This window comes from Macaca nemestrina, chromosome 8 (assembly GCF_043159975.1).
Source record: "Macaca nemestrina isolate mMacNem1 chromosome 8, mMacNem.hap1, whole genome shotgun sequence".
Classification (NCBI taxonomy): Eukaryota; Metazoa; Chordata; class Mammalia; order Primates; family Cercopithecidae; genus Macaca; species Macaca nemestrina.
This window is the reverse complement of record NC_092132.1, coordinates 111,396,023-111,408,770: the sequence shown is the minus strand read 5'-3', so window position 1 is coordinate 111,408,770 and position 12,748 is coordinate 111,396,023. Positions and strand designations below refer to the sequence as shown.

The window sequence follows — 12,748 nt, the reverse complement described above, 5'->3', positions numbered from 1 at the left end:
CCTCCATCTAGACCCCTGGACCGGGGAGCCCCAGGCCTTAGGAGGTCCTTCGCACACGCCCCTCCCAGAGGGGTCGGGCAAGCACCGCAAACCCCTTTGGGTAGAAGGGTCCACACCTGGGACGGTGGGAATCACCTGCTTTTCTTTCCCCTTTCGCGCCCTTATCTTGGTCATAATACGAAGTTTTAGTGTCTGTGTATGGAGTTCAAACGACCCCTCCTCCCCAGGCAGAAGCTGGAGGAGAAATGCGTCGTGAATTTTGGAAAAGCGGCTCAGCGGATTACATTTTGTGTGCTCCTTGATTCACCCAACCTGGATCTCCTGCCCTCCCCTCCTTTAAAATTGCAAGGACCCCGGGGAGGTTATGTAATCTGCCTGATCACAATTGTCAGGGACTGATCCCGCTGAACGCTCTTTGCATTTTAGCACCAGTAGTAGCTTATCAAAGGGCACTTACTTTAGGTAGAGGTGATTTGTAAATAGTAATCACTGGTAGTGAAGGGAAGCCGCGTTGAGACCGCAAGGCTTTTCCTGCCGCGTGGAGCCCATGTTTGGGCTGCACAGCTTTCCTACTAAAAACGTCATCCATCATCTTCCTTTTTGAAAATTCAGCATTTACTTGAAAAAAAAAAAAAAAGTAGACTAAGTCTTTAAAAATATGCCCAGCTAAGATAACTCACTAGAAGAGAGCTAGACCAGAAATTAAATACTTGGAAAGGAAATAAAAGTGTAATACACAAGCAGCACATTTATCCCCGCTCTATTGGAAGGTGGCTTTATTTGGTTATTTGCCCACCAAGACGATGTAGACCAGAGGAGAGAGAAGGAATTAATTGTTCTTTTGTCGGTAACGCTCTGTGGGTATTGCCCTGGAATTTCTTAGGTCAGCTGCTGTGTGGGAAGGTGACAGCTTTTTCTTGAAGCTGAACATCAAGCTCAGTTTCGAGGTCATATTTGATGGCTTAGTAATTGGGTCCTTTGGTCGTGTCTGTAAGTGATACAGACTGTTATTATTATTTTAAAATACCACATTCAAATAATGCAAAGTAAAACAAAAAAGGTGTCAAAATCCGCTGGCTTTACTCTGACAGTCTCTAGCTGTGGTTCCCTAGCTGTGTTCCTCACCCTCGGCTGCACAGTCGAATCCCTTTGGGAGGTTCGTTGTTTTTTGTGGGAAATTTAAAAAATCATGCTGATTGGGTAGAGATTCTGATTTAATTAGTCTGGAATGGGGCCAGGGCATTGTTAACTTTTGTTGTTTTTTTAGAGCTTCCTGAGGTAATTCTGACATTCACTGAAAACTGAGCCCCTCTGCACATTCCCAAATAGCATAGTTAGTAACAATGACAATGAAGAGCTTTCAGCCTAAAATTCATGTGGATAATCTAAGTATAAAACAAGTACCTTATTCCGCTCACCACCAGAGGCTTAGAGAAACATGAGTACACACAGTACTTATTCCATCTACGACGGGATGATGGTATGTGGAGAAATTACGAAGGAAAAGCTCATGGCTTCATCGTCTATTGGCCATGATCAAGTGTAGGAAAAAGTCTACAGAGAGTGACTAGAAATTTGAAAATGGAAGCCATTAAAACTGAAGAAGGGAAATGAAAACTTTTAAAACAATGATGACAAATTGACAAAAGATTTAATATTTTTGTCTGTAATGTAGAGAAGTTATGCAAATACCTCAGAAGGTGTCAGGGATTAAATAAAAGTGGTTAAATAAATAATTCCAGAATTCATATGAAAGGCACATACTGATGGTAAACATTTGGAAAACATGTTCAAACTAGTTAATCACAAGTTCAAAACTAAAATAATTAGGACGTGCCATTTTCTTTTTTTTTTTTTTTTTTTTTTGTTTTTTGAGACGGAGTCTCGCTCTGTCGCCCAGGCTGGAGTGCAGTGGCGCGATCTCGGCTCACTGCAAGCTCCGCCTCCTGGGTTTACGCCATTCTCCTGCCTCAGCCTCCTGAGTAGCTGGGGCTACAGGCGCCCGCCACCGCGCCCGGCTAATTTTTTGTATTTTTAGTAGAGACGGGGTTTCACCGTGGTCTCGATCTCCTCACCTTGTGATCCGCCCGCCTCGGCCTCCCAAAGTGCTGGGATTACAGGCGTGAGCCACTGCGCCCGGCCGGACGTGCCATTTTCTATCCACCAGGCTAACAAATGAGGAAAACATGGAAAAGGCTAATCAGGCTGGGCTGATAGGGAGGGATCTGTTGAGGCTCAGGAGACTGGTTAGCGGTTAGGTGCACAGTTAGACTGACCTCAGCTTAAATCCTGGCTGATAGTAGGTGACCTTCAGATGCCTCATCCCAGAATGGAGACACCAGGAGCTATTTCTTTTTCTTTTTTCTTTATTTTTTTTTTTTTTTGAGACAGAGTCTCGCTCTGTCCCCCAGGCTGGAGTGCAGTGGGGTGAACTCAGCTCACTGCAAACTCTGCCTCCCGGGTTCATGCCATTCTCCTGCCTCAGCCTCCCGAGTAGCTGGGACTACAGGCGCCTGCCACCACGCCTGGCTAATTTTTTTTTTTTTTTTTTGTATTTTTTTAATAGAGAGGGCGTTTCACCGTGTTAGCCAGGATGGTCTCGATATCCTGACCTCATGATCCGCCCGCCTGGGCCTCTCAAAGTGCTGGGATTACAGGCGTGAGCCACCACGCCCGACTCACCAGGAGCTATTTCACAGAGCTGTTGGGGCCTGGTGATTCTTTGGTAAGTGTGGTTCTTTGTATTATCTGGGCGATCTCAACCATCACAGTTGTCGTTAGAAATCAGCACGCCTAAATTGGAGAGAAATGTTGTAAAGCATATCAGAAGCTATTCAAAAGCCTGTTTTTGGTTAAAGATTTTACTCTTGGGCCCAGTGTGGTGGCTCACGCCTGTAGTTCTAACACTTTTGGGAGGTCGAGGTGGGTGAATCACTTGAGCCCAGGAGGTTGAGACCAGCCTAGGTAACATGGTGAAACCCTGTGTCTACAAAAAAATACAAAAAAAAAAAAAAAAAAAAAATAGCTGGATGTGCTAGCATGTTCCTGTAGTCCCAACTACTTGGGAGGCTGACGTGGGAAGATTGCTTGAGCCCAGGAGGTTGAGGCTGCAGTGGGCCACTGCACTCCAGTCTGGGAGACAGAGCAAGACTCTGTCTCAAAAAAAAAAAAAAAAAATTAACTGGATGTTCCGATCCTGAAGAGGCTCTGTTGACCTCTGCATTGGTTGGATGTGGCCTGGATCACTATAACGTCCATGTGTTGAGCACTTGTTTTATTTCTGTGCCAACCGTTTCGTAGGTGGTCAAGTTTAGCTTTCCCAACGGTCTCATGAAGCACATACTCTTATGACCCTTAATTTATTGGTGAGGAACCTGAGGCAGGTTGTGGTTCAGATTCAAGTTTAAATTGAATTTATCCCACTATGTCATACTCCAGGTCCCAAACCTTGCTTCCATTGAAAGCTTTCCAGGAGACCAAAGAACAGAAAAAATGATTGTGAAAGCTTTCTTTGGCCTAGAGAACAAAAAACTGTAGTGGATTATTAAGAGTTTTATACTGCAGGGCTTGTCTTCACTGAGAGCTAAATAAGGGTAAATTAAGATAAACTTAAAAATGAGGGATTGAGGCCCAACACAGTGGCTCACACCTATAATCCCAGCACTTTGGGAGGCTGAGGTGGGCAGATCACGAGGTCAAGAGATCGAGACCATCTTGGCCAACATGGTGAAACCCCGTCTCTACTAAAAATACAAAAATTAGCTGGGTTTGGTGGTACGTGTCTGTAGTCCCAGCTACTCGGGAGGCTGAGGCAGAAGAATGGCTTGAACCCAGGTGGTAGAGGTTGCAGTGAGCCGAGATCGCGCCACTGCACTCCAGCCTGGGTGACAGAGCAAGAGGGATTGAGCTGGCTATGTGAAGAATTCCCGATTCTGCCATTCAAATGAGTGACTAGGGAGCCCAGAGGAAGCTTTCCCATTACAAAATAGAGAACCGAGTTCTTACCTTCCTCATTGTGTTATTAAGTAGTTCCCCATTTTTTTCTTTTGGGTGAATTTACTTAGAGGATAAATTAACTTCTCTTTTATATAATATCATATAAACGGCCAGTTGGTTGAAATGAACCACTTTGCTTTGACTTTTGACAAGAGCAGTTCACTCTATTTTTCCTACCAAATTGGCACACATGATTTTAGAATGTGTGTCATCTTTCTGTCATCCTCAGAACATCATCTAGTGAACTGGTGAGCTGTGTGATGAGTGAATCCAGGAAGCAGTGAGTTTCTCTGCCCTTCAGACTGAGGCTTGTCTTAAAACTATCTCCTTACCCCTCTCCGATCTGCCATGAAAATTAGGAGATTCCAAACTCCGAAACAAAGTGATAGAAAGCAGCACTTCTTAAACTTTCGAGGCACGTGCACCCCACCCCTGGGCCTTGCTAACCTGTCTGACTCAAGTGAGTTCTGCATTTCTAACAAGCTGCCTGGCTACAGTCGCAGCTGAGTAACATGGTAGGGGAGAAAGCTTGAACTTTAGAGTCATACAAATTGGGTTCATATCAGCGATTTCATTGAAAAACCGTGACCACAGACAGTTAGGTAATTCTTGAGAGGCTTAATTTATTCATCTGTAAAGGGGGGGGGGGAATACCTAGCTCATGAGATTGTCATTACTGTAGGGAAACTACTAAATTCAGTACATGTCACATCTTAGCACTTGATGAATATAAGTTCCTCACACGATCCTTTGATGCACTAGATGTGAGTGGTGTTGACTGAATCCTCTTTTGTAGTAGAGACATCTGTGCAAAAGGAGACCTGCGTGTGTGTGCACATGCATGCACGCACATATATCTGCACATACACAAAGTAATGTGTGGGAGACCACAGAAATCCCAGAGTGTAGGGTTTTGAGAAGCACTACTGGAAGCAACTGTTCACATGAATGTACTTTGTCTCTAACACATCTTTCGGTTACCTTCTTTTTTTTTTTTTTTTTAACTTTTCCTAATTTTTACCAGACTTAGACAAAAAAAGACATGTAGAGCTGAAGATGGATCAGGCTTTGCTACTCATCCATAATGAACTTCTTGGGGCCAACTTGACTGTCTACTGGAAATCTGAATGCTGTTATCACGTATGTATCAGTTCACACTCAGTTCTGTTTGCTTTGGGGCTTGTTTGATATGATCCTTAATGCTTTCATATCTAAAGCCCCTCACAAGTTAATTTCAGTTTTGCACCTAAGGAAACAAAGAAGCTATATAAAGAATCAGAAGAAATACAGTCAGAGGAGGATGCCTAGGAATGCACAGCATCCATTTTTATCTTTTCATCTACCCATCCTTTAAAAAAGCAGTTCTCAGGGATGAACAACCTTGATAGACTATGTTTTATTTTCCTCCCCTCTAGTGCAAAACCCTCTTGCTGGACCAGAGAAGGAAGGAGTGGGACACCAGGGTATTCTCCAGGGGCCAGCAGAGTGGGCAGCCAGCAGGAAGGTGCAAGTTGAGGGAGTGGCAGTTATTCCGAGGCCCTGCCTCCCTGATGATAACAAATGCGTTTTCTCTGAAGGTTTTACTCCTATTCTAGACCTTGTTGCTTTTAAGGACAAGGCTATTCTTTTATGTAAAATAAAATACTCTACTATGTAACCATAAAAAAAGAACGAAATCATGTCCTTTGTAGCAACATGGATGCAGTTGGAGGCCAATATCCTAAGTGAATTAACACAGGAACAGAAAGCTAAATACTGTATGTTCTCACTTCTAAGAGGAGCTAAGCATTGGGTACTCATGAACATAAAGGTGGGAACAGGAGATACTAGGGACTATTTGAGCTGCAGTACCCAAGCAGTACTGAAAAACTTGGGTACTACAGCCGAGCAGTACCTATATGGCTGAAAAACTACCTACTGGGTACTGTGCTCACCGCCTGGGAGACAGGATCATTCAGGTCCCAAACTTTAGTATCATGCAATATACCCATGTAACAAACCTGCACATGTGCCCCTAAATCTAAAATAAAAATTGAAATGATAAAATGTTTTTACTGGGCACAGTGGCTTACGCCTGTAATTCCAGCACTTTGGGAGACCGAGGCGGGTGGATCACCTGAGGTCTAATACCAGCTACGTGGGAGGCTGAGGCAGGAGAATCACTTGAACCCGGGAGGTGGAGGTTGCAGTGAGCTGAGATTGCACCGTTGCACTCTAACCTGGGCAACAAAAGCAAAACTCTGTCTCAAAAAAAAAAATTTTATTGCCAAATTGAGAGCTTTATTATACCTACCATCAGAGGATGAATTTTAATTTATATTGGGTGACTGTTTACTGTAAATGCTTTAAAAAACAAACTTAAAATCTCCAGTGTGGGCACCAGCTGAAAAGATGATGGAGCAATAGGTGATACCTTCTCTATTTGAATAAACCTACTGAAAGCTCTGTAAAGTAATATGAAACAAGCAAAAGTCTATTAAGAAAAAGTAGCTTAAGACAAAGAAAAAATTTATTGGCCCACAAGAAGAACCTAAAAGAATCTTGAAAATAATCAACAATAGCTGAAATTAAAAAGTGACAGGAATCAGATACTTCAGTGAATGGGCAAAATGTCTTCTAAAGACAATAAGGGTCTAAAATCCACAGAAAAACAAGTTGAGCAGGGAAAAGACTGTTGTCAAGGTGTTAGGTGTAGGGCAAGTAAGACCATTATTAGAATAAAACAAATAGGGTCACTGGAGTACAACAATGATGCTATGGACAAATTAAAGAATTAAAAAAGAGGCCGGGCACCACCGTAATCCCAGCACTTTGGGAGGCCAAGGAGGGTGGATCATCTGAGGTCTGGAGTTCAAGACCAGCCTGGCCAACATGATGAAACCCAATCTCTACTAAAAAATACAAAAAATTAACTGGGCATGGTAACAGGTGCCTGTAATCCCAGCTACTTGGGAGGCTGAGGCTGGAGAATCACTTGAACCTGGTGGGGGCAGAGGTTGCAGTGAGCCGAGATCGTGCCCACTCTAACCTAGGCAACAAGAGTGAAACTCCATCTCAAGAAAAAAAAAAAAAAAAGAAAGAATTAAAAAACAGGAAAACAGACCATGCACGGTGGCTCACTCTTATAATCCTAGCACTTTGGGAGGCCTAGGTGGGCAGATCATGAGGTGAGGCGTTTGAGACCAGCCTGGCCAGCATGGTGAAACCCCATCTCTACTAAAAATACAAACATTAGCTGGGCACAGTGGTGTGTGCCTGTAATCCCAGCTACTTGGGAGGCTGAGGCAGGAGAATCGTTTAACCCCGGGAAGCAGAGGTGGCAGTGAGCTGAGATTGAGCCACTGCACTCCAGCCTGGGTGTCAGGGTGAGACTCTGTCTTAAAATAAATAAATAAACAAACAAACAAACAGAAGAATTAACTGCATGAGACTGTTTTAAGAAAAAAATTGCCAATTTATTTAAAAGAATGGAGATAATTATGTCAGGAAAATGTATAAAGAAGTGACACAGGGTTTGTATTTAATCATAGTAGTAGAAAATATCCCATTATAGTAAAAAAGATTTTAGCCTGGAAACTGGAAAGACACTTATGAACCTTTTAAGATTAACCAGAGACTGATAAAATTTGTCTAGATAGAAACTTTGAACATAAATTTTGAACTTTAATGATAATTTTAAAAATTTTAAGCAGATGTAGGTTTTAGGAAACACAAGCATGTAAAAAAATGCAAATGATAATAACTTTGTATATTCAGTATACCAGATAATAAAAATCTGGGGCTGATGGAAGGATATCTTTAAGATATTTAAGGTGAAGATATGCCCAAGAGGTCAGTTACTAGCTGAGTTGAAGAATTTCCTGTTCTGTTTCCTTCTTTATCTTACTTCCTTAAAGTAGAAAGACCATTTATTTTATTTATTTATTTATTTTAAGACGGAGTCTTGCTTTGTCGCCCAGGCTGGAGGGCAGTGGAACGATCTCGGCTCATGGCAACCTCCACCTCCTGGGTTCAAGTGATTCTCCTGCCTCAGCCCCCCGAGTAGCTGGGATTACAGGCACCCGTCACCGCGCCTGATAATTTTGTATTTTTAGTAGAGACAGGGTTTCACCGTTTTGGCCAGGCTGGTCCTGAACTCCTGACCTTGTGATCCGCCTGCTTTGGCCTCCCAAAGTGCTGGGATTACCGATGTGAGCCACCGTGCCTGGCCAGCATTTAGTTTTTATAAGTAAGATGTTCTCAGTATGGTAAACAGTTAATGTTTCTGTATCTTTAAAATATTACTAAAAAAAGAAGACTGAGCCATGTGAGGTAGTTCACACTTGTAATCCCAGCACTTTGGGAAGCCAAGGCGAGATGATCACTTGAGGTAGGAGTTTGAGACCAGCTTGGGCAACAAAGTAAGATCTCATCTCTTTAAAAAAAAAAAAAAAGAAAAAAGAAAAAAGAAACAAGACTGTACAATGTGGAAAATACGTAAAAAGAAGATATTGTGAATATTTAAAATTGCTTTTGAAAAGAGAAGAGCTATACATACATACATTGGTAAATAAAGTATTAAAAACTAAAATATATTATTGCACTCATAAAGAATACAATGAAAACTTGTACTTTTTGATGAAGTAGATGTTAGAATAAAAGGGGCTAGTTAAGCATTTGCATAAATAGTAAATACTAATACTAAAATATGAACACCCTAAATAAAAATAAATTTATGTGGGTCCCCAAAGTACATCAGAAATAATGGTAGCAGCTAATAATACAAAGCAAAGTCATAGTAGAGACAAATGATAAGATACTCTTATCAGGGCAAACATTTGAAGGTTTCATCATAGAGCTGGTGAACTGAGCTGAACAATGTCAGGGAGTGAGGTGGTTAAGAGCTTGGATTCTGCAGTCCAAGTGTCTGGTTTAAATCCCACCTCTGTCACTTGTGTTACTTTGGGTATGGGAGTTCTTACCTTCTCTCTGCTTCTCTTCCCCCGTGAAGCTGGAAAAATAATGGAACCTGCCCCTGAGCTCCCTGGGAGCGTTTCGTGACTGAGTACCTATAAGCTGAAGCAGAGCGAGACCTCTCCATGTGTCAGTATTACTGGCAATAGACATAAGTAACATATGTGGCAGAAATTAAATGAAAAAAGTAGATAAATTCAAATTCAAAAATTCCTGTATGTATTTGTTTCACAAAACACTCATCCTATGTTAAGTCAAAAGAGACTGAATAAATTTTAAAAAGCAGGGATTATATATATATTCTACCTCATACCTCTGCACAACAAAGAAACAAACTAATAAGGGTTATAATATAAATACGAGCATTTCTTAGAAAATCTTTAAATCAGGCCAAAGCAATTCCTATGAAAAAACGCATGTAAATGTTCATAATAATAAAGATGATGGTAATAGAAATCGCAGCTACTGTTTTCCTGAGGACTTGTTCAGTGTTTTAGGTCTGTCTCATTTAACTTATAACACTCCAATAGAGAGATTCTATGCAGGAGAGAGGATTTGCTGGAGATACTGAAATTAAGAAAAATACAGTGACTTTTTTTGGGTTACCTAGCTGTTAGGTGGCAGAGCTACAATTCACCCCTCCTTGTAGCTTTGGAGGTTGGTCTTTATGTTAATTGGAAAGAAAAGGGGAGGCTAGACGCAGTAGTTCATACCTGTAATCCCAGCACTTTGGGAGGCCCAGGTGGGCAGATCACTTGAAGGTTAGGAGTTTGAGACCAGCCTGACTAACATGGTGAAACCCCGTCTCTACTAAAAATACAGAAATTAGCTGGGCATGGTGGTGGGCGCTTGTAGTCCCAGTTACTCGGAGGCTGAGGCAGGAGAATCACTTGAACCTGGGAAGCGGAGGTTGTAGTGAGCTGAGAGCACGCTACTGCACTCCAGCCTGGGTGACAGAGTGAGAGTCTATCTCAAGAAAGAAAAGGGGAAATGCAAAGCTATTCAGTAGGGATCTCAAGGTTTTTGAAAGCAAACAGTGTAATTTTCGAAACAAAAAGGAAAAGAAGCAATAATATTAATAAATACATAAGCTAGAAATTGAGAGCTGAATCGAAGTAAGAACAAGCTGAGAAATGATTTTTTTGTTTTTGAGGCAGAGTCTTGCTCTGTAGCCCAGGTTGGAGTGCAGTGGTGTGTGATCATGACTCACTGCACTCTCAAACTCCTGGGCTCAAGAAATCCTTCTGCTTCAGCCTCCCAAGTAGCTAGGACTATAGGCATGGACCATGACACTTAGCTAATTTTTTATTTAAAAATCTTTTGTGGAGACAGGGTCTTGCTGTGTTGCTCAAACTGATTTGGAACTCCTGGCCTCAAGTGATTCTCCTGCCTTGGCCTCCCAAAGTGCTAGAATTACAGGCATGAACCACAGATCTGGCTGAAAATGATACATTTTAATGAGAAAAATACAGGTTAAATGGAGAGATAGCCAATAAGCATTGATATCAAGACTAAACAGGAAAAATGACAGTGTTTCCCAAGTTAATTCATATACTTAACACAATTGTTGTTAATTTGTAAATAGAATCCGTTATGTAGTCTATATAAATAATTTCAAAATTCATATGGAAAAGTAAATGAGTCAGAGGATCAAAAGATGGCCCAAATTGGTCCAAGTATTGTGGGCTATTGTTAAGCTGATTTGACATTGTCTCCCCCAACAACCATGCTTGACTAGCTTAAAAGAAAAAAAAAATGGCCCAAAAGGAGATTGGGCAATGTGGAGACTTGCTGTATTAGGTAAGATATATTGTGAGGCCATAATTGTTTATGTAGCCAAAAAAGAGAAATGAAGACAAACAGACCAATGTAAGTGTGAGAAGCAGAATCTAATTCGTGTAAGAACCTAGAGTATTATAACTAAGACCATGGGGAAAGGTATTTAAAATTACTGTATACCATGTATCAAGTACTCCAAGAGGATTCAAGTTGAAACCTAAATGCACAAACTGAAAAAAATTTTAAAAGGCAGAATAGATTTTTAAAAAGTTTTATTTTTTTAATTGACACAATAATTGTACATATTTATGGGGTACAGTATCTCGAACTGCTGAGCTCAAGTGATCCCCCTGTCTCCCAGAGTGCTAGGATTACAATCCTCCCAGAGTGCTAGGATTACAGGTGTGAGCCACCATGCCCAGCCAATGTACATGTTGGGTAATATCAAGTTAGGGTAGTTAACATTTCCATCACCAAAACACTTGTCATTTCTTTGTGGTGAGATGGTTCAAAATCATCTCTTCATCTATTTTGTAATATACATTACATTATTGTTAACTGTAGTCACCCTACTGTGCCATATGTCACCAGAACTGATCCCATTCTAACTGTGACTTTATACCTGTTGACTAACCTCCCCATCTCCTCTTCCCTACTAACCTCTATTTACTTTCTACTTCTGTGAGGTCACATTTTTAGCTTTTACATGCGAATGAGATCATGTGGTATTTGTCTTTCTGTGTCTGGCTTATTTCACTTAACATAATGTCCATTAGGCTTATCCATGTTGCTGCAAATGAGAGGATTTTATTCTTTTTTATAGCTGGATAGTATTCCTCTGTGAATATATAGCACATTTCTTTGTCCATTCATCAGTTGATGGATAGTTAGGTTGATTCCATTTCTTAGCTATTATGAATAGTGCTGTAGTAAACATGGGAGTACAAGTATCCCTTTGACAAACTGATTTTCTTTCTTTTGGATCTATACCCAGTAGTGAGATTGTTGGATGATGTGGTAGTTTTATTTTAATTTTTAGGAACCTTCATATTGTTTCCCATAATGGCTGTACTAATTTACATTCCCAGCAACAGTGTGTAAGAGTACCCCTTTCTCCACATCCTTGCCAGCATGTGTTATTTTTTGTCTTTTTGATTGTACCCAATCTAAATAACTGAGTTGAGGTGCTATCTTATTGTGGTTTTGATTTACATTTCCCTGATTATCAGTGATGTGCATTTTTCATGTACCTGTTGGGATTTTTGTATCTTCCTTTTCTCCCCGATATATATATATATATATAGTTATATATGTCTTTTGAGAAATACCTACTTTGATTTATTGTCCATTTAAAAAATGAGATTTTTTTTGCTATTGAGGTATTTGAGTTCCTTATATATTCTGTCAGGTGAGTAGTATGTGAATATTTTCTCCCATTCTATAGCTTGTGTCTTCATCCTGTGGATTGCTTCTTTCGCTGTGCAGAGGCTTTTTTACTTTAATCCCATTTGTCTAGATTTGCTTTTGTTACCTATGCACCAATGTCATGCAGTGTTTCCCCTATGTTTACTTATAGTAGTTTCATAGTTGCAGGTCTTACATTTAAGCTTTTAATCCATTTTGAGTTGGTTTGAGAAAGATATGAGAGATAGGGGTCTAGTTTCTTTCTTCTACATGTAAATATCCAGTTTCCCAGCACCATTTATTGGAGAGACTGTGCTTTCCTCAATGTGTACCCTTTTGGTTTTTTTTTTGGAGATGGAGTTTTGCTCTTTTTGCCCAGGCTGGGGTGCAATGGCGCAATCTCCGCTTACTGCTTACTGCAGCCTCCGCCTTCTGGGTTCAAGTGATTCTCCTGCCTCAGCCTCCTGAGTAGCTGGGATCACAGACACCCACCGCCATGCCTGGCTACTTTTGTATTTTTAGTAGAGACGGGGTTTTACCACATTGGCCAGGCTGGTCTCGAATTCCTGACCTCAGGTGATTTGCCAGCCTTGGCCTCCTAAAGTGCTGGGGATAC

General features: G+C 41.1%; 1 protein-coding gene across 4 annotated transcripts in view; it reads left to right on the top strand.

Moving 5' to 3' along the window:
* LOC105476620 (heparan-alpha-glucosaminide N-acetyltransferase) overlaps positions 1-12,748 on the top strand; it is a 51,105-nt gene that overhangs the window by 1,005 nt on the left and 37,352 nt on the right. For 3 of the 4 annotated variants that reach the window (XM_071068299.1, XM_071068301.1, XM_071068298.1), the window contains exon 2: positions 5,021-5,136. In XM_071068299.1, coding sequence (XP_070924400.1) covers positions 5,021-5,136 — 116 coding nt within the window. Of the gene's footprint in view, positions 1-2,566; positions 2,726-5,020; positions 5,137-12,748 lie in introns of those variants that run through there. The other variant, XM_071068300.1, reaches the window with a different exon arrangement.